This window comes from Oncorhynchus gorbuscha, linkage group LG23 (genome assembly GCF_021184085.1).
Source record: "Oncorhynchus gorbuscha isolate QuinsamMale2020 ecotype Even-year linkage group LG23, OgorEven_v1.0, whole genome shotgun sequence".
Lineage (NCBI taxonomy): Eukaryota > Metazoa > Chordata > Actinopteri > Salmoniformes > Salmonidae > Oncorhynchus > Oncorhynchus gorbuscha.
In genome coordinates, this window is record NC_060195.1 from 8,574,863 (window position 1) to 8,594,265 (window position 19,403).

At 47.8% G+C, this 19,403-nt stretch overlaps 1 protein-coding gene across 1 annotated transcript in view; it reads left to right on the plus strand.

The window, feature by feature from the left end:
* LOC124011592 (arf-GAP with Rho-GAP domain, ANK repeat and PH domain-containing protein 3-like) overlaps positions 1-19,403 on the plus strand; it is a 69,808-nt gene that overhangs the window by 31,635 nt on the left and 18,770 nt on the right. The window contains exons 9-22 of the mRNA XM_046325045.1: positions 54-345; positions 769-968; positions 2,155-2,240; positions 2,591-2,773; positions 4,405-4,555; positions 5,780-5,884; positions 6,342-6,495; positions 6,679-6,781; positions 7,164-7,362; positions 9,190-9,253; positions 9,522-9,685; positions 10,010-10,222; positions 10,431-10,539; positions 10,725-10,764. Coding sequence (XP_046181001.1) covers positions 54-345; positions 769-968; positions 2,155-2,240; positions 2,591-2,773; positions 4,405-4,555; positions 5,780-5,884; positions 6,342-6,495; positions 6,679-6,781; positions 7,164-7,362; positions 9,190-9,253; positions 9,522-9,685; positions 10,010-10,222; positions 10,431-10,539; positions 10,725-10,764 — 2,063 coding nt within the window. The remainder of the gene's footprint in view (positions 1-53; positions 346-768; positions 969-2,154; positions 2,241-2,590; positions 2,774-4,404; positions 4,556-5,779; positions 5,885-6,341; positions 6,496-6,678; positions 6,782-7,163; positions 7,363-9,189; positions 9,254-9,521; positions 9,686-10,009; positions 10,223-10,430; positions 10,540-10,724; positions 10,765-19,403) is intronic.

A 19,403-nucleotide genomic window follows, 5' to 3' on the forward strand; every position in this document is an offset into this window, starting at 1 on the left:
AAATAAAACAAATTGTAAAACCAACCATTATCTTTCTACCTGTCCGCTCTCAGTGCAGAGACATCAGTGGTGCAGTACCCTACAGGGGAGGGTGAAGGAACAGCTCGTGTTCGGGCGCCCTCGCTTCGGTCCTGGCAGCCACTGTCAGAGGAGTGGTCCTCTGGAGCTCAAAGGGACCAAGTCAAAAGTCTACGTGGCCCTCAACACAGAGCAGGTCTGGCTGTACAAGACTGAGCAGTGTTTTAGGAATGGGATTGGAATCACGCTGATCGAGGCCAGAGGGGCTACGATTAGAGACGGCAAAGGAAAGAGCTTTGACCTCATCACACCTTACAAAACATTCAGGTTCGTATTTACTGACATGGGAATAACACTTGTATACCTTTTTCCTCTAGTTTTGTCAACAAATACATTCTGTTCCTCATCACTCTGGGCTCCCGGACTTCCACCCGTGAGTCCCATAGGGCGGCGCACAATTGGCCCAGCATCGGGCGGCAGGGTAGCCTAGTGGTTAGAGCGTTGGACTAGTAACCGGAAGGTTGCAAGTTCAAACCCCCGAGCTGACAATGTACTAATCTGTCGTTCTGCCCCTGAACAGGCAGTTAACCCACTGTTCCCAGGCCGTCATTGAAAATAAGAATTTGTTCTTAACTGACTTGCCTAGTAAAATAAACTTCCTACACTGTTGTTTTTTTGAATCCCTGACAACAGAGACAATTGTGTTTGATTGATTGAGCCAGAAGAGTTTTTGATTGATTGTCCCTGTAGTTTCACAGCTGAGTCTGAGCGGGATAAGAGGGACTGGATGGAGGCTGTACAGGAGTCCATAGCAGAGACCCTGTCTGACTACGAGGTGGCTGAGAAGATCTGGTCCAACAGGTTTAATAAGCTCTGTGCTGACTGCCAAGCAGTCAACCCTGACTGGGCCTCTATTAACCTCTGTGTTGTCATCTGTAAGAACTGTGCAGGTGAGACAGCGTTTCCCCTACTATTGTATAGGTGGGGCGGGCTTCAGTATAGGTGGGGCGGGTTTCAGTTTGATGCCAGAGGGCCTAGCTGCATTTGGGTCCCATCTGGTGAGTGTGACTGAGATAACTTAGCATTGGCAGCTATTGGCCATGTGTCTATCAGCCCATTGTCATGAGCCACAACAGTTTCATTCTCACCTGTGTTGTTTAAGCCCACCTGTGCCAGGTGAAGTGAAATGTTGCTCTGGAAAGGTTTTTCAAATGCACACATAATTTCACTGTGTCGTGGTTCTCTCTAGCGAGGCAGCGCCTGAGTGTCCTGTTACCAACACTGTCTCGTACCAGTACCAACACTGTCTCGTACCGGTACCAACACTGTCTCGTACCGGTACCAACACTGTCTCGTACCGGTACCAACACTGTCTCGTACCGGTACCAACACTGTCTCGTACCGGTACCAACACTGTCTCTTACCGGTACCAACACTGTCTCGTACCAGACTGTCTCGTACCGGTACCAACACTGTCTCGTACCAGTACCAACATTGTCTCGTACCAGTACCAACACTGTCTCGTACCGGTACCAACACTGTCTCGTACCAGACTGTCTCGTACCAGTACCAACACTGTCTCGTACCAGTACCAACACTATCTCGTAACCAACACTGTCTCGCTCCAACACTGTCTCGTACACCAACACTGTCTCGCAAACACTGTCTCGCACCAACCCTGTCTCGTACCAGACTGTTCCAACACTGTCTCGTACCAGTACCAACACTATCTCGTTCCAACACTGTCTCTCGCACCGGTTCCACCAACACTGTCTCGTACCCAACACTGGTACCCAACACTGTCTCGCACGGTTCCAACACTGTCTCGGTACCAACACTGTCTCGCACCGGTACCAACACTGTCTCCGGTACCAACACTGTACCAACACTGTCTCGTACCGGTACCAACACTGTCTCGTACCGGTACCAACACTGTCTCGTACCGGTACCAACACTGTCTCGTACCAGTACCAACACTGTCTCGTACCAGTACCAACACTGTCTCGTACCAACACTGTCTCGTACCAGTACCAACACTGTCTCGTACCAGTACCAACACTGTCTCGTACCAGTACCAACACTGTCTCGTACCAGGAGAGTGATTTATGGAGGTCTTTTGTCCCCTTTCCCCTGCAGGTCAACACAGAGGTCTGGGGACTATGGTGTCTAAAGTACAGAGCCTGAAACTGGACACCAGCGTGTGGAGCAACGAGATCGTCCAGGTGAGAGGAAAGGGAATGGTTCTTCAGGGAGGAGGAACGAGAAGGCTTCTTCAGGGAGAAGCAAAGGGAGAAAGTCAGGGGAAATGCTCACGTTTATTTTAGTCAAGTGGCAAAAAATATATTTTCCGGGAGACTGAAAATCAGTTTGTTTTGTTGTGTATCAAGCACTTCTCACCATTTTCACCTCCAACAAATTCATTATATTGGAACAGAGTTGAAATATGTTTTGGACATTTTTAAGTTGAAAGTCCGATGATAGACTGTGAATATAGTCAGGACCTCATGAGTTCTGATAATTCTGTGTTTTTTTGTTTGTTGTGGAAACTGTCATGTGTTTGTGTGTTCGTCAGCTCTTCATAATGTTGGGGAACGACCGAGCCAATGAGTTCTGGGCGGCCAGGTTATCTCCAGCTGACGAGTTACACCATGATGCCACACCAGACCAGCGGAGAGAGTTTATCATCCATAAGTACCGTGAGGGGCGCTACCGACACCCCCACCCCAACTTCAACACACAGGAGGAGCTGCTCAAGGTACAGGAACACCATTGTTTAGCTTTCAAATGTTCAGCTGCTATAAGAGGATCGAGGGGAAAGGGGGATACCTAGTCAGTTGTATGTACAACTGAAATGTGTCTTCCTGCATGTAATCCAGCCCCTCTGAATCAGAGAGGAGGGGGGGGGGGGGCTGCCTTAATCGACATCCACAGCGCCCGAGGAACAGTGGGTTAACTGTCTTGCTCAGGGGCAGAACGACCGATTTTTACCTTGTCAGCTCAGGGATTTGATCCAGCAACCATTTGGTTACTGGCCCAACGCTCCTAGCCGCCAGGCTACCTGCCATCCCTATGTGGTGTGTTGTATAGGCTATATTCTTATCATAAACCCTTATTATTTGTCTACAAGGTGTACGAATGGAGAACATTTCTAGTTTGTTATGAAATAATAATTAAATTACTATCTGTCTCGGCTGGCTGCTCTGTCTCTTAGTATAAACACAGGGCTGGCTGCTCTGTCTCTTAGTATAAACACAGGGCTGTCTGCTCTGTCTCAGTAAAAACACACGGCTGTCTGCTCTGTCTCTCAGTATAAACACAGGGTTGTCTGCTCTGTCTCTCAGTATAAACACAGGGCTGTCTGCTCTGTCTCTCAGTATAAACACATGGCTGTCTGCTCTGTCTCTCAGTATAAACACATGGCTGTCTGCTCTGTCTCTCAGTATAAACACAGGGCTGTCTGCTCTGTCTCTCAGTATAAACACACGGCTGTCTGCTATGTCTCTCAGTATAAACACAGGGCTGTCTGCTCTGTCTCTCAGTATAAACACAGGGCTGTCTGCTCTGTCTCTCAGTATAAACACAGGGCTGTCTGCTCTGTCTCTCAGTATAAACACATGGCTGTCTGCTCTGTCTCTCAGTATAAACACATGGCTGTCTGCTCTGTCTCTCAGTATAAACACAGGGCTGTCTGCTCTGTCTCTCAGTATAAACACACGGCTGTCTGCTCTGTCTCTCAGTATAAACACACGGCTGTCTGCTCTGTCTCTCAGTATAAACACACGGCTGTCTGCTCTGTCTCTCAGTATAAACACAGGGCTGTCTGCTCTGTCTCTCAGTATAAACACAGGGCTGTCTGCTCTGTCTCTCAGTATAAACACAGGGCTGTCTGCTCTGTCTCTCAGTATAAACACAGGGCTGTCTGCTCTGTCTCTCAGTATAAACACAGGGCTGTCTGCTCAGTCTCAGTAAAAACACACAGCTGGCTGCCCTTACGGGAAAAAACACATGAATTTCACATGTTTTTCTGTAAGGGTACACATTTTAGACTAGATGCTATTGGTGGTAGTTTTAGTACCTGTAAGCTATACTAGGGTTCAAGTTACGGCTATAGCTGCCTGTAGCTGGCATGCAGCCAGACATTTATCCCAACAACAATGACATGGAATGTGCTTTGAAACTAAAACAATTAGAAAGAGTAGATGAAAGGGAGCCAGTTGAATGGAGAGGGGACTTCTTGGAATATAGGCTGCATGTCCCTCTCCCTGTGGCTGTGGATACTTTTAGTGGTACGTCTGTGTGTGTGTGTGTGTTGCGTCACCCTAATATGTCCTCTAATGCTTCCCTCTCTGTCTCTCCTCTCTCTCTCTCTCTCTCTCTACCCTGCAGGTTCTGTGTACTGCTGTGACCGAGCAGAACCTGCTGAAGACGGTCACCCAGATCTTCACCGAGGCAGAGGCGTTCCGAGCCCGCCTCGCTGCCTCTAATGGATCTGACAAGCATCTGTCTCAGGAATACTCCCTCCCGCAAGGCACCTCAGGTAAGACCGGGGACAGGATTTATTTGCCTGCTGGACTTTTTGTGCATTATGTTACTATTTTGCGACCGTGCAGTACAATGTAGTGTGCTCAGCAGCTCTCTGGAAAAAGCTTTCAAGTCATTACAGCATGGTTCATGGTTTGATAGAGAACCCAGAGCTTTTGTGATGAAACAGTTTGGTCTTCCTCTGCATGTTGACCTCTAGAGTTGTAGGAGTAAAATATCTCTGTTGAAACAGCACAACTAGATATCTCTGTTGAAACAGTATCTCTGTTGAAACAGCACAACTAGATATCTCTGTTGAAACAGTATCTCTGTTGAAACAGCACAACTAGATATCTCTGTTGAAACAGTATCTCTGTTGAAACAGCACAACTAGATATCTCTGTTGAAACAGTATCTCTGTTGAAACAGCACAACTAGATATCTCTGTTGAAACAGTATCTCTGTTGAAACAGCACAACTAGATATCTCTGTTGAAACAGTATCTCTGTTGAAACAGCACAACTAGATATCTCTGTTGAAACAGTATCTCTGTTGAAACAGCACAACTAGATATCTCTGTTGAAACAGTATCTCTGTTGAAACAGCACAACTAGATATCTCTGTTGAAACAGTATCTCTGTTGAAACAGCACAACTAGATATCTCTGTTGAAACAGTATCTGTTGAAACAGCACAACTAGATATCTCTGTTGAAACAGCACAACTAGATATCTCTGTTGAAACAGTATCTCTGTTGAAACAGCACAACTAGATATCTCTGTTGAAACAGCATCTCTGTTGAAACAGCACAACTAGATATCTCTGTTGAAACAGTATCTCTGTTGAAACAGCACAACTAGATATCTCTGTTGAAACAGTATCTCTGTTGAAACAGCACAACTAGATATCTCTGTTGAAACAGTATCTCTGTTGAAACAGCACAACTAGATATCTCTGTTGAAACAGTATCTCTGTTGAAACAGCACAACTAGATATCTCTGTTGAAACAGCACAACTAGATATCTCTGTTGAAACAGTATCTCTTTCAATTCATAACCGTTCATCTCACGTCTGATCATTTATAACGCATCATCTTGTAAATGCATTTATTCTGGCTTATTCATGACTCTTTCTGAAGTACGACTTAATGTTTTGTCCTGTTTGCCTAGATCCCAACTCGTGTTTTTTTGGGAGTGTCAAAACCAGTTATTTTTATCGTCTATTCCTCCCTGTTTTCTCAGACCCCGGTGTGTATGATGAGATTATGCAGGCCGTGCTGCACTCCGGCTACCTCTACAAGTCAGCCTCAATGAACAAAGGGACATTATCCAGGAAAACCAGAGAAGGTAGGCGTGTGTGCGCGTGCGCGCGTGTGTGTGCGCGTTGGCAGGTGCTAACAGCACACCACTTGGCACAGATTGAATAGAGGAATACTGCCTCCTCAGTAACATCAGCATAAAGGCCTATAGAGAACAAAGCACTTTATACGACCAAATACTGACTGGGCCAATACTGTTCTGTTAGGAAATCCACTACTCACTGTTAGTGGCTGGAGTCTCTACAGTAAAACCGAGTTTTGTGATTTAGAAAGTTACTCATAGTTACTTGTAGTTTATTTCTCTTTAAAAACAGAGCCCATCATAAAAATTGTAAAAAAAAATTTAAAGGACCACGATTTCCAGGCTTCTTCACGTTTGTTTCGCTCTAATAGCCGAGGGATGAGCGTGGTTATGAAGTACGGCAACATTAGACTATTGTAGAAAGAAACGGCTTATATTTTTGCTGTTATTCCCCCCCCCCCAGATTTCCAGAAGTACTGGTGCACGGTGGAGAGGTCTCTTCTGTTCTACGAGTCGGACCGATGTCCTGATCCAAGCCTGAAGATCAACGTCAAAGACATCGTCTGTCTGGGGGTCAGCAGGCCGGACTCCTGCAACAACAACGGCTTCATCGACAGGTTAGAGGACCAATCACGGCACAGTAACTAATGTAGACGGCCAATCATACTGTCTCTTTCAAACACGCACGTGGAGAAAAGGTACATTTTGCATGAAATGGTTATATCACTGCCCCTCAGTGTACAGGTATCTACCAACTAGTGTTTATCTAACCTAACTTATGTTCCTGGGTGTTGTTGTAGGTTCCTCTATACGTTTCAACTGTACCTGTCCTCAGAGAAGCTCTATCAGTTTGGATTGGAAACTCCTGATGCGCTGCAATGTTGGGTCAAGGCCATCGGAAAGGTATGCGATGACTTTCTATCCCCAAAGAGTGCGATGCCTGCACACTGATACGGCCAATTCTCAGCTTTACTGATGTAGTTAGAGCTCTTCCAGCTCACAACGTTGTAATGTCCCTCTGCATAAAGCCCCCCCCCCCTTTACAGTGAAGTGTGCCCTCCTTTCTAACCAACACTGTCTATGTACTGTACTAGCCTGGGATGTGTCTGTTCAGTGTGCCCTCCTTTCTAACCAACACTGTCTATGTACTGTACTAGCCTGGGATGTGTCTGTTCAGTGTTCCCTCCTTTCTAACCAACACTGTCTATGTACTGTACTAGCCTGGGATGTGTCTGTTCAGTGTGCCCTCCTGTATTTGAACCACTTCCTGTGTTGTCTTCCTCAGGCCGCCACACCTTTAAGCTGCCACTGCCTGCTAGCGAGGGAGTTTGAGCGGGTGGGAGTGCTGCGTTACAAGGCCATGCGGGACCCTTCTCAGTGGAAAGAGGGCTATTTTGTCCTTCAGAAGTCTAACCTGTTCATCTGCCCAGGGAACGACGGAGCAGCTGAGGACATTATCAACCTTAAACGTCTGCAAGAGCTCAGTGAGTCTCCTGTCCTTACCAAAGCTTTACTGGCACTGTGTGGTAATGTACAGTTGCGGCCAAAAGTTTTGAGAATGACACAAATATATATTTTCACAAAGTCTGCTGCCTCAATGGAAATGTGCATATACTCCATGTGTTATGAATGCTATGAAGAGTGATCAGATGAATTGCAATTAATTGCAAAGTCCCTCTTTGCCATGCAAATGAACTGAATCTCCCCCAAAAACATTTCCACTGCATTTCAGCCCTGCCACAAAAGGATCAGCTGACATCATGTCAGTGATTCTCTCGTTAACACAGGTGTGAGTGTTGACGAGGACAAGGCTGGAGATCACTCTGTCATGCTAATTGAGTTCGAATAACAGACTGGAGGCTTCAAAAGGAGGATGGTGCTTGGAATCATTGTTCTTCCTCTGTCAACCATGGTTACCTGCAAGGAAACACGTGCCGTCATCATCGCTTTTCACAAAAAGGGCTTCACAGGCAAGGATATTGCTGCCAGTAAGATTGCAGCTAAATCAACCATTTACCGGATCATCAAGAACTTCAAGGAGAGCGGTTAAATGGTTGTGAAGAAGGCTTCAGGGCGCCCAAAGAAGTCCAGCAAGCTCCAGGACCGTCTCCTAAAGTTGATTCAGCTGCAGGATCGGGGCACCACCAGTACAGAGCTTGCTCGGGAATGGCAGCAGGCAGGTGTGAGTGCATCTGCACGCACAGTGAGGCGAAGACCTTTGAACGATGGCCTGGTGTCAAGAAGGGCAGCAAAGAAGCCACTTCTCTCCAGGAAAACCATCAGGAACAGACTGATATTCTGCAAAAGGTACAGGGATTGTACTGCTGAGGACTGGGGTAAAGTCATTTTCTCTGATGAATCCCCTTTCCGATTGTTTGGGGCATCTGTAAAAAAGCTTGTCCTGAGAAGACAAGGTGAGCGCTACCATCTGTCCTGTGTCATGCCAACAGTAAAGCATCCTGAGACCATTCATGTGTGGGGTAGCTTCTCAGCCAATGGAGTGGGCTCACTCACAATTTTGACTAAGAACACAGCCATGAATAAAGAATGGTACCAACACATCCTCCGAGAGCAACTTCTCCCAACCATCCAGGAACAGTTTGGTGACGAACAATGCCTTTTCATGCATGATGGAACACCTTGCCATAAGGCATAAGTGATAAGTAAGTGGCTCGGGGAACAAAACATTGATATTTTGGGTCCATGGCCAGGAAAATCCCCAGACCTTTATCCCATTGAGAACTTGTGGTCAATCCTCAAGAGGCGGGTGGACAAACAAAAACCCACAAATTCTGACAAACTCCAAGCATTGATTATGCAAGAATGGGCTGCCATCAGTCACAATGTGTCCCAGAAGTTAATTGACAGCATGCCAGGACGGATTGCAGAGGTCTTGAAAAAGAAGGGTCAACACTGCAAATATTGACTCTGCATTAACTTCATGTAATTGTCAATAAAAGCCTTTGATACTTATGAAATGCTTGTAATTATACTTCAGTATCCATAGTAACATCTGACAAAAAAATATCTAAAGACACTGAAGCAGCAGACTTTGTGGAAATTAATATTTCTGTCATTCTCAAAACTTGTCGTTCTCTAAACATTTGGTCACGACGTTTGGCCACGACGTTTGCCAGTAAAGGCGGTACTATAGTCATTCAAAACCCATCTGACTATAAAGAAAAAGCCGACTGCCAGCTTGGTCATGGACATTTCTCTGCCTTAACTACCCCAAGCACCGTTTGTTTGAGCAACTGTCTGCTGATGAGTGATTTGGTCCGTCTTCCATTTGTTCTGTGTTTGTCTCCTAGGTATTGTAACTGAGAACCAAAACCATGAGAAGAAGGAAATTCTGGTTTTGGTTGAAAAAGGAAGGTTGGTTTTCAGTTTTTATGCCTTTTCTCTTTTTGTCATTATACATGTGTCAACATATCGTGGATAGTTTGGTGCCTAAAAACTCATTTACATTGTCAAATTATTGTCACTCTGGAAATTCCATTCCCCACCAATTCTACCCTCAGCTAGGGGGGGATTTCCAGAATGAAATTAATCTGACCATGTAAATGAGTTTTTTGGAGCCGGATTCAGAGTGAGTTTATTTTCTCTGAACCTTCACTTCTGAGTATCGACATGTCTCCCCCAGGACGCTACACCTCCAGGGGATGGGTCGGTTAGACTTCTCCCTGTGGTACGCAGACATCCAGAGAGCTGCTGGAGGGAAGGGCAACACCCTGAGAGAACAGCAGCTCAGCAGGAATGATATCCCCATCATCGTAGACAGCTGCATCGCCTTCATCACACAGTATGGTAAGGGAGGAGTCTGGATAGTCTGTATTCTGTTCCCTTACACAGGTATAGTAAGGGATAGAGGATTATTCATTATCAACGACAAAACGGCACGTTTTCCAGGGATCTTGTGGATCCGTAGCATTTAATGCATTTTCAGTGGAGGTGATTATTTTATATTAAAGTATATAAAGGGGTTTATAAATGGTTGATCCATTCATTCTAACTCTGCAGTGGCCTGCGGGCTGAAGGGTTTCCAGTTTAGCTGTACTTTAAACCAGTCAGAGACAGGAGATACTAGCTGATGACTGATGTACTGGATCTGATGTGTGATCTGCTCGTCAGGTCTGGGTCACGAGGGGATCTACAGGAAGAACGGAGCTGCGTCCAGGATCAAACTACTGATGGAGGAGTTCAGGAACGATGCTCGCAACGTCAAGCTCCGGATCGGGGATAACTTCATCGAGGATGTGACTGACGTGCTGAAGAGGTTCTTCAGGGAGATAGACGACCCCATCTTCATGGCTGACCTGCATCAGCTATGGAAGGAGGCTGTCAGTAAGTACAGGTGTCTCTGGAAAAAGAGATTTTAAGTTACCAGCACAGATAGCACACATATGAAGCTACTATTTTGTTGTGTTTTCTAAGTTGTGTCCTCTTGGTTCCCTTTAGAATTATAGGGCTTCCATCAAGCTGTTGCTGGTCAGGATGTCCCACAATGTATCTTTTTGAAATCTAACTGCTTCCTGTTTGTGTCTTTTTATAGGAACAGCCAAAGATAAGAACCAGCGTCTAGACAGATACAAGGAGATCATCCGTAGTTTACCTAGAGTCAACAGGACTACCCTGGCTGCTCTGATCAGCCACCTCTACAGGTTAGTAGAGCCTCAAACTGGACCAGGTTTAAAGTTGAGCAACTAAGCAGAGTGACTTCCTGTAGTGAAATGGAATTGACCCCAACCCGAAACAGGACACTTTTTCATGTTTAGACAGCCTCACTGGCAATTTGGCAACTGTCAACTTTTTACCGTTATTTGTTCTCTCTCTCTCTTGGTCCCAGGGTTCAGAAGTGCTCTCTCTCTCTCTCTCTCTTTCTCTCTTGGTCCCAGGGTTCAGAAGTGTTCTCTCTCTCTCTCTCTCTCTTGGTCCCAGGGTTCTGTTTTCTCTCTCTCTCTCTCTCTCTCTCTCTCTCTCTCTCTCTCTCTCTCTCTCTCTCTCTCTCTCTCTCTCTGGTCCCAGGGTTCAGAAGTGTTCTCTCTCTCTCTCCCAGGGTTCTCTCTCTCTCTTGGTCCCAGGGTTCAGAAGTGTTTCTCTCTCTCTCTCTCTCTTGGTCCCAGGGTTCAGAAGTGTTCTCTCTCTCTCTCTCTCTCTTGGTCCCAGGGTTCAGAAGTGTTTTCTCTCTCTCTCTCTCTCTCTCTCTCTCTCTCTCTCTCTCTCTCTCTCTCTCTCTCTCTCTCTCTTGGTCCCAGGGTTCAGAAGTGTTCTCTCTCTCTCTCTTGGTCCCAGGGTTCAGAAGTGTTCTCTCTCTCTCTCTCTCTCTCTTGGTCCCAGGGTTCAGAAGTGTTCTCTCTCTCTCTCTCTCTTGGTCCCAGGGTTCAGAAGTGTTCTCTCTCTCTCTCTCTCTTGGTCCCAGGGTTCAGAAGTGTTCTCTCTCTCTCTCTTGGTCCCAGGGTTCAGAAGTGTTCTCTCTCTCTAACTCTCTTGGTCCCAGGGTTCAGAAGTGTTCTCTCTCTCTCTCTCTTTGTCCCAGGGTTCAGAAGTGTTCTCTCTCTCTCTCTCTCTTGGTCCCAGGGTTCAGAAGTGTTCTCTCTCTCTCTCTCTTGGTCCCAGGGTTCAGAAGTGTCTCTCTCTCTCTCTCTCTCTCTCTCTCTTGGTCCCAGGGTTCAGAAGTGTTCTCTCTCTCTCTCTCTCTCTCTTGGTCCCAGGGTTCAGAAGTGTTCTCTCTCTCTCTCTCTCTCTCTCTCTCGGTCCCAGGGTTCAGAAGTGTTCTCTCTCTCTCTCTCTCTCTCTCTCTCTCTCTCGGTCCCAGGGTTCAGAAGTGTTCTCTCTCTCTCTCTCTCCCAGGGTTCAGAAGTGTTCTCTCCCAGGGTTCAGAAGTGTTCTCTCTCTCTCTTCTTGGTCCCAGGGTTCAGAAGTGTTCTCTCTCTCTCTCTCTCTCTCTCTCTCTTGGTCCCAGGGGTCCCTCTCTCTCTCTCTCTCTTGGTCCCAGGGTTCAGAAGTGTTCTCTCTCTCTCTCTCTCTCTCCCAGGGTCTTCTCTCTCTCTCTCTCTCTCTTGGTCCCAGGGTTCAGAAGTGTTCTCTCTCTCTCTCTCTCTTGGTCCCAGGGTTCAGAAGTGTTCTCTCTCTCTCTCTCTCTTGGTCCCAGGGTTCAGAAGTGTTCTCTCTCTCTCTCTCTCTTGGTCCCAGGGTTCAGAAGTGTTCTCTCTCTCTCTCTCTCTCTTGGTCCCAGGGTTCAGAAGTGTTCTCTCTCTCTCTCTCTCTCTCTTGTCCCAGGGTTCAGAAGTGTTCTCTCTCTCTCTCTCTCTCTCTCTCTCTCTCTCTCTCTCTCTCTCGGTCCCAGGGTTCAGAAGTGTTCTCTCTCTCTCTCTTGTCCCAGGGTTCAGGGTTCAAGTGTTCTCTCTCTCTCCCAGGGTTCTGTTCTCTCTCTCTTGGTCCCAGGGTTCAGAAGTGTTCTCTCTCTCTCTCTCTCTCTCTCTTGGTCCCAGGGTTCAGAAATGTTCTCTCTCTCCCAGGGTTCAGAAGTTTTCTCTCTCTCTCTCTTGGTCCCAGGGTTCAGAAGTGTTCTCTCTCTCTTTGTCCCAGGGTTCAGAAGTGTTCTTCTCTCTCTCTCTCTCTCTCTCTCTCTCTCTCTCTCTCTCTCTTGTCCCAGGGTTCAGAAGTGTTCTCTCTCTCTCTCTTTGTCCCAGGGTTCAGAAGTGTTCTCTCTCTCTCTCTCTCTTTGTCCCAGGGTTCAGAAGTGTTTTCTCTCTCTCTCTCTCTTTGTCCCAGGGTTCAGAAGTTCTGTCCCAGGGTTCAGAAGTGTTCTCTCTCTCTTTCTCTTGTCCCAGGGTTCAGAAGTGTTCTCTCTCTCTCTCTCTTGGTCCCAGGGTTCAGAAGTGTTCTCTCTCTCTCTCTCTTGGTCCCAGGGTTCTCTCTCTCTCTTGGTCCCAGGGTTCAGAAGTGTTCTCTCTCTCTTGGTCCCAGGGTTCAGAAGTGTTCTCTCTCTTCTCTCTCTTGGTCCCAGGGTTCAGAAGTGTTCTCTCTCTCTCTCTCGGTCCCAGGGTTCAGAAGTGTTCTCTCTCTCTCTCTCTGGTCCCAGGGTTCAGAAGTGTTCTCTCTCTCTCTCTCTTTGGTCCCAGGGTTCAGAAGTGTTCTCTCTCTCTCTCTCTCTCTCTCTTGGTCCCAGGGTTCAGAAGTGTTCTCTCTCTTGGTCCCAGGGTTCAGAAGTGTTCTCTCTCTCTCTCTCTCTCTCTTGGTCCCAGGGTTCAGAAGTGTTCTCTCTCTCTCTCTCTCTTGGTCCCAGGGTTCAGAAGTGTTCTTCTCTCTCTCTCTCTCCCAGGGTTCTCTCTCTCTCTTGGTCCCAGGGTTCAGAAGTGTTCTCTCTCTCTCTCTTGGTCTTCTTGGTCCCAGGGTTCAGAAGTGTTCTCTCTCTCTCTCTCTCTTGGTCCCAGGGTTCAGAAGTGTTCTCTCTCTCTCTCTCTCTCTTCTCCCAGGGTTCAGAAGTGTCTCTCTCTCTCTCTCTCTCTCTCTCTCTCTCTCTCCCAGGGTTCAGAAGTGTTCTCTCTCTCTCTCTCTTTGTCCCAGGGTTCAGAAGTGTTCTCTCTCTGGTCCCAGGGTTCAGAAGTGTTCTCTCTCTCTCTCTCTCTGGTCCCAGGGTTCAGAAGTGTTCTCTCTCTCTCTCTCTCTTGGTCCCAGGGTTCAGAAGTGTTCTCCCTCTCTCTCTCTCTCTCTCTTGGTCCCAGGGTTCAGAAGTGTTCTCTCTCTCTCTCTCTCTCTTGGTCCCAGGGTTCAGAAGTGTTCTCTCTCTCTCTTGGTCCCAGGGTTCAGAAGTGTTCTGTCTCTCTCTCTCTCTTGGTCCCAGGGTTCAGAAGTGTTCTCTCTCTCTCTCTCTTGGTCCCAGGGTTCAGAAGTGTTCTCTCTCTCTCTCTCTCTCTTGGTCCCAGGGTTCAGAAGTGTTCTCTCTCTCTCTCTCTCTTGGTCCCAGGGTTCAGAAGTGTTCTCTCTCTCTCTCTCTCTCTTGTCCCAGGGTTCAGAAGTGTTCTCTCTCTCTCTCTCTCTCTCTCTCTCTCTCTCTCTCTCTCTCTCTCTTTGTCCCAGGGTTCAGAAGTGTTTTCTCTCTCTCTCTCTCTCTCTTTGTCCCAGGGTTCAGAAGTGTTCTCTCTCTCTCTTTCTCTCTCTCTTGGTCCCAGGGTTCAGAAGTGTTCTCTCTCTCTCTCTCTCCCAGGGTTCAGAAGTGTTCTCTCTCTCTTTGTCCCAGGGTTCAGAAGTGTTCTCTCTCTCTCTCTCTCTCTCTCTCTTGTCCCATGGTTCAGAAGTGTTTTCTCTTTGTCCCAGGGTTCTCTCTCTTTGTCCCAGGGTTCAGAAGTGTTCTCTCTCTCCCAGGGTTCTCTCTCTCTCTCTCTTTGTCCCAGGGTTCAGAAGTGTTCTCTCTCTTTGTCCCAGGGTCTGTTCCCTGTCTTTGTCCCAGGGTTCAGTGTTCTCTCTTTGTCTCTCTCTCTCTCTTTGTCCCAGGGTTCAGAAGTGTTCTCTCTCTCTCTCTCTTTTGTCCCAGGGTTCAGAAGTGTTCTCTCTCTCTCTCTCTCTCTGGTCCCAGGGTTCAGAAGTGCTCTCTCTCTCTCTTGGTCCCAGGGTTCAGAAGTGTTTTCTCTCTCTCTCTCTCTCTCTTGGTCCCAGGGTTCAGAAATGTTTTCTCTCTCTCTCTCTCTCTTGGTCCCAGGGTTCAGAAGTGTTTTCTCTCTCTCTCTCTCTCTTTGGTCCCAGGGTTCAGAAGTGTTTTCTCTCTCTCTCTCTCTCTCTCTCTTGGTCCCAGGGTTCAGAAGTGTTTTCTCTCTCTCTCTCTCTCTCTTTGTCCCAGGGTTCAGAAGTGTTCTCTCTCTCTCTCTTTGTCCCAGGGTTCAGAAGTGTTCCCTCCCTCTCTCTCCTGGTCCCAGGGTTCAGAAGTGTTCTCTCTCTCTCTCTCTCTCTCTCTCTCTCCAGGGTTCAGAAGTGTCTCTCTCTCTCTCTTTGTCCCAGGGTTCTCTCTCTCTCTCTTCTCTTTGTCCCAGGGTTCAGAAGTGTTTTCTCTCTCTCTCTCTCTCTTTGTCCCAGGGTTCAGAAGTGTTCTCTCTCTCTCTCTCTCTCTCTCTTGGTCCCAGGGTTCAGAAGTGTTCTCTCTCTCTCTCTCTCTCTCTTTGTCCCAGGGTTCAGAAGTGTTCTCTCTCTCTCTCTCTCTCTCTCTCTCTCTCTCTCTCTCTCTTTGTCCCAGGGTTCAGAAGTGTTCTCTCTCTTTGTCCCAGGGTTCAGAAGTGTTCTCTCTCTCTCTTTTGTCCCAGGGTTCAGAAGTGTTCTCTCTCTCTTGTCCCAGGGTTCAGAAGTGTTCTCTCTCCCTTCTGTTCTCTGTCTTTGTCCCAGGGTTCAGAAGTGTTCTCTCTCTCTCTCTCTCTTGTCCCAGGGTTCAGAAGTGTTCTCTCTCTCTCTCTCTCTTTGTCCCAGGGTTCAGAAGTGTTCCCTCTCTCTCTCTTTGTCCCAGGGTTCAGAAGTGTTCTCTCTCTTTGTCCCAGGGTTCAGAAGTGTTCTCTCTCTCTTTGTCCCAGGGTTCAGAAGTGTTTTCTCTCTCTCTCTCTCTCTCTTGGTCCCAGGGTTCAGAAGTGTTTTTTCTCTCTCTCTCTCTCTCTTGGTCCCAGGGTTCAGAAATGTTTTCTCTCTCTCTCTCTCTCTTGGTCCCAGGGTTCAGAAGTGTTTTCTCTCTCTCTCTCTCTCTCTCTTGGTCCCAGGGTTCAGAAGTGTTTTCTCTCTCCCAGGGTTCAGAAGTGTTCTCTCTTTGTCCCAGGGTTCCCAGGGTTCAGAAGTGTTTTCTCTCTCTCTCTCTCTCTTTGGTCCCAGGGTTCAGAAGTGTTTTCTCTCTCTCTCTCTCTCTCTTGGTCCCAGGGTTCAGAAATGTTTTCTCTCTCTCTCTCTCTCTTGGTCCCAGGGTTCAGAAGTGTTTTCTCTCTCTCTCTCTCTTGGTCCCAGGGTTCAGAAGTGTTTTCTCTCTCTCTCTCTCTCTTTGTCCCAGGGTTCAGAAGTGTTCTCTCTCTCTCTCTTTGTCCCAGGGTTCAGAAGTGTTCTCTCTCTCTCTCTTTGTCCCAGGGTTCAGAAGTGTTCCCTCCCTCTCTCTCCTGGTCCCAGGGTTCAGAAGTGTTCTCTCTCTCTCTCTCTCTCTCTCTCTCTCTCTCTCTCTCTCTCTCTCTCTCTCTCTCTCTCTCTCTTTGTCCCATGGTTCAGAAGTGTTCTCTCTCTTTGTCCCAGGGTTCAGAAGTGTTCTCTCTCTCTCTCTTTGTCCCAGGGTTCAGAAGTGTTCTCTCTCTCTCTCTCTTTGTCCCAGGGTTCAGAAGTGTTCTCTCTCTTTGTCCCAGGGTTCAGAAGTGTTCCCTGTCTTTGTCCCAGGGTTCAGAAGTGTTCTCTCTCTCTCTCTCTCTCTTTGTCCCAGGGTTCAGAAGTGTTCTCTCTCTCTCTCTCTTTTGTCCCAGGGTTCAGAAGTGTTCCCTCTCTCTCTCTTTGTCCCAGGGTTCAGAAGTGTTCTCTCTCTTTGTCCCAGGGTTCAGAAGTGTTCTCTCTCTCTTTGTCCCAGGGTTCAGAAGTGTTTTCTCTCTCTCTCTCTCTCTTTGGTCCCAGGGTTCAGAAGTGTTTTCTCTCTCTCTCTCTCTCTCTTGGTCCCAGGGTTCAGAAATGTTTTCTCTCTCTCTCTCTCTCTTGGTCCCAGGGTTCAGAAGTGTTTTCTCTCTCTCTCTCTCTCTCTCTTGGTCCCAGGGTTCAGAAGTGTTTTCTCTCTCTCTCTTTGTCCCAGGGTTCAGAAGTGTTCTCTCTCTTTGTCCCAGGGTTCAGAAGTGTTCTCTCTCTCTCTCTTTGTCCCAGGGTTCAGAAGTGTTTTCTCTCTCTCTCTCTCTCTCTTGGTCCCAGGGTTCAGAAGTGTTTTCTCTCTCTCTCTCTCTCTTGGTCCCAGGGTTCAGAAATGTTTTCTCTCTCTCTCTCTCTTGGTCCCAGGGTTCAGAAGTGTTTTCTCTCTCTCTCTCTCTCTCTTGGTCCCAGGGTTCAGAAGTGTTTTCTCTCTCTCTCTCTCTTGTCCCAGGGTTCAGAAGTGTTCTCTCTCTCTCTCTTTGTCCCAGGGTTCAGAAGTGTTCTCTCTCTCTCTCTTTGTCCCAGGGTTCAGAAGTGTTCCCTCCCTCTCTCTCCTGGTCCCAGGGTTCAGAAGTGTTCTCTCTCGCTCTCTCTCTCTTGGTCCCAGGGTTCAGAAGTGTTCTCTCTCTCTCTCGCTCTCTCTCTTGGTCCCAGGGTTCAGAAGTGTTCTCTCTCTCTCTCGCTCTCTCTCTTGGTCCCAGGGTTCAGAAGTGTTCTCTCTCTCTCTCTCTCTCTTTGTCCCAGGGTTCAGAAGTGTTCTCTCTCTCTCTCTCTCTCTCTTTGTCCCAGGGTTCAGAAGTGCTCTCTCTCTCTCTTTGTCCCAGGGTTCAGAAGTGTTCTCTCTCTCTCTCGCTCTCTCTCTTGGTCCCATGGTTCAGAAGTGTTCTCTCTCTCTCTTGGTCCCAGGGTTCAGAAGTGTTCTCTCTCTCTCTCGCTCTCTCTCTTGGTCCCAGGGTTCAGAAGTGTTCTCTCTCTCTCTCTCTCTCTTGGTCCCAGGGTTCAGAAGTGTTCTCTCTCTCTCTCTCTCTCTCTTTGTCCCAGGGTTCAGAAGTGCTCTCTCTCTCTCTTGGTCCCAGGGTTCAGAAGTGTTCTCTCTCTCTCTCTCTCTTTGTCCCAGGGTTCAGAAGTGTTCTCTCTCTCTCTCTCTTCTCTTGTCCCAGGGTTCAGAAGTGTTCTCTCTCTCTCTCTCTCTCTCTTTGTCCCAGGGTTCAGAAGTGTTCTCTCTCTCTCTCTCTCTCTCTTGGTCCCAGGGTTCAGAAGTGTCTCTCTCTTGTCCCAGGGTTCAGAAGTGTTCTCTCTCTCTCTCGCTCTCTTTGGTCCCAGGGTTCAGAAGTGTTCTCTCTCTCTCTCTCTCTCTCTCTTGGTCCCAGGGTTCAGAAGTGCTCTCTCTCTTTGTCCCATGGTTCTGCTCTCTCTCTCTCTTGGTCCCAGGGTTCAGAAGTGTTCTCTCTCTCTCTTGGTCCCAGGGTTCAGAAGTGTTCTCTCTCTCTCTCGCTCTCTCTCTTGGTCCCAGGGTTCAGAAGTGTTCTCTCTCTCTCTCGCTCTCTCTCTTGGTCCCAGGGTTCAGAAGTGTTCTCTCTCTCTCTCGCTCTCTCTCTTTGTCCCATGGTTCAGAAGTGCTCTCTCTCTCTCTTTGTCCCAGGGTTCAGAAGTGTTCTCTCTCTCTCTCGCTCTCTCTCTTGGTCCCATGGTTCAGAAGTGTTCTCTCTCTCTTCTCTCTTGGTCCCAGGGTTCAGAAGTGTTCTCTCTCTCTCTCTCTCTCTTTGGTCCCAGGGTTCAGAAGTGTTCTCTCTCTCTCTCTCTCTCTCTGGTCCCAGGGTTCAGAAGTGTTCTCTCTCTCTCTCCCATGGTTCAGAAGTGTTCTTTGTCCCAGGGTTCAGAAGTGTTCTCTCTCTCTCTCTCTTGTCCCAGGGTTCAGAAGTGTTCTCTCTCTCTCTCTTGTCCCAGGGTTCAGAAGTGTTCTCTCTCTCTCTCTCTCTTTGTCCCAGGGTTCAGAAGTGTTCTCTCTCTCTCTCTTGGTCCCAGGGTTCAGAAGTGTTCTCTCTCTCTCTCTCTCTCTCTCTCTTGGTCCCAGGGTTCAGAAGTGTTCTCTCTCTCTCTCTCTCTTTGGTCCCAGGGTTCAGAAGTGTTCTCTCTCTCTCTCTCTCTCTCTCTCTTTGTCCCAGGGTTCAGAAGTGTTCTCTCTCTCTCTCCCAGGGTTCAGAAGTGTTCTCTCTCTCTCTCTCTCTCTCTTGGTCCCAGGGTTCAGAGGGTTCAGAGTGTTCTCTCTCTCTCTCTCTTTTGTCCCAGGGTTCAGAAGTGTTCTCTCTCTCTCTCTCTTGGTCCCAGGGTTCAGAAGTGTTCTCTCTCTCTCTCTCTCTCTCTTGGTCCCAGGGTTCAGAAGTGTTCTCTCTCTCTCTCTCTCTCTCTTTGTCCCAGGGTTCAGAAGTGTTCTCTCTCTCTCTCTCTCTCTCTCTCTGGTCCCAGGGTTCAGAAGTGTTCTCTCTCTCTCTCTCTCTCTCTCTTTGTCCCAGGGTTCAGAAGTGTTCTCTCTCTCTCTCTCTCTCTCTTTGTCCCAGGGTTCAGAAGTGTTCTCTCTCTCTCTCTCTCTTTGTCCCAGGGTTCAGAAGTGTTCTCTCTCTCTCTCTCTCTCTCTCTTGGTCCCAGGGTTCAGAAGTGTTCTCTCTCTCTTGGTCCCAGGGTTCAGAAGTGTTCTCTCTCTCTCTCTCTCTCTTGGTCCCAGGGTTCAGAAGTGTTCTCTCTCTCTCTCTCTCTTTGTCCCAGGGTTCAGAAGTGTTCTCTCTCTCTCTCTCTCTCGGTCCCAGGGTTCAGAAGTGTTCTCTCTCTCTCTCTCTCTCTCTCGGTCCCAGGGTTCAGAAGTGTTCTCTCTCTCTCTCTCTCTCTCTCGGTCCCAGGGTTCAGAAGT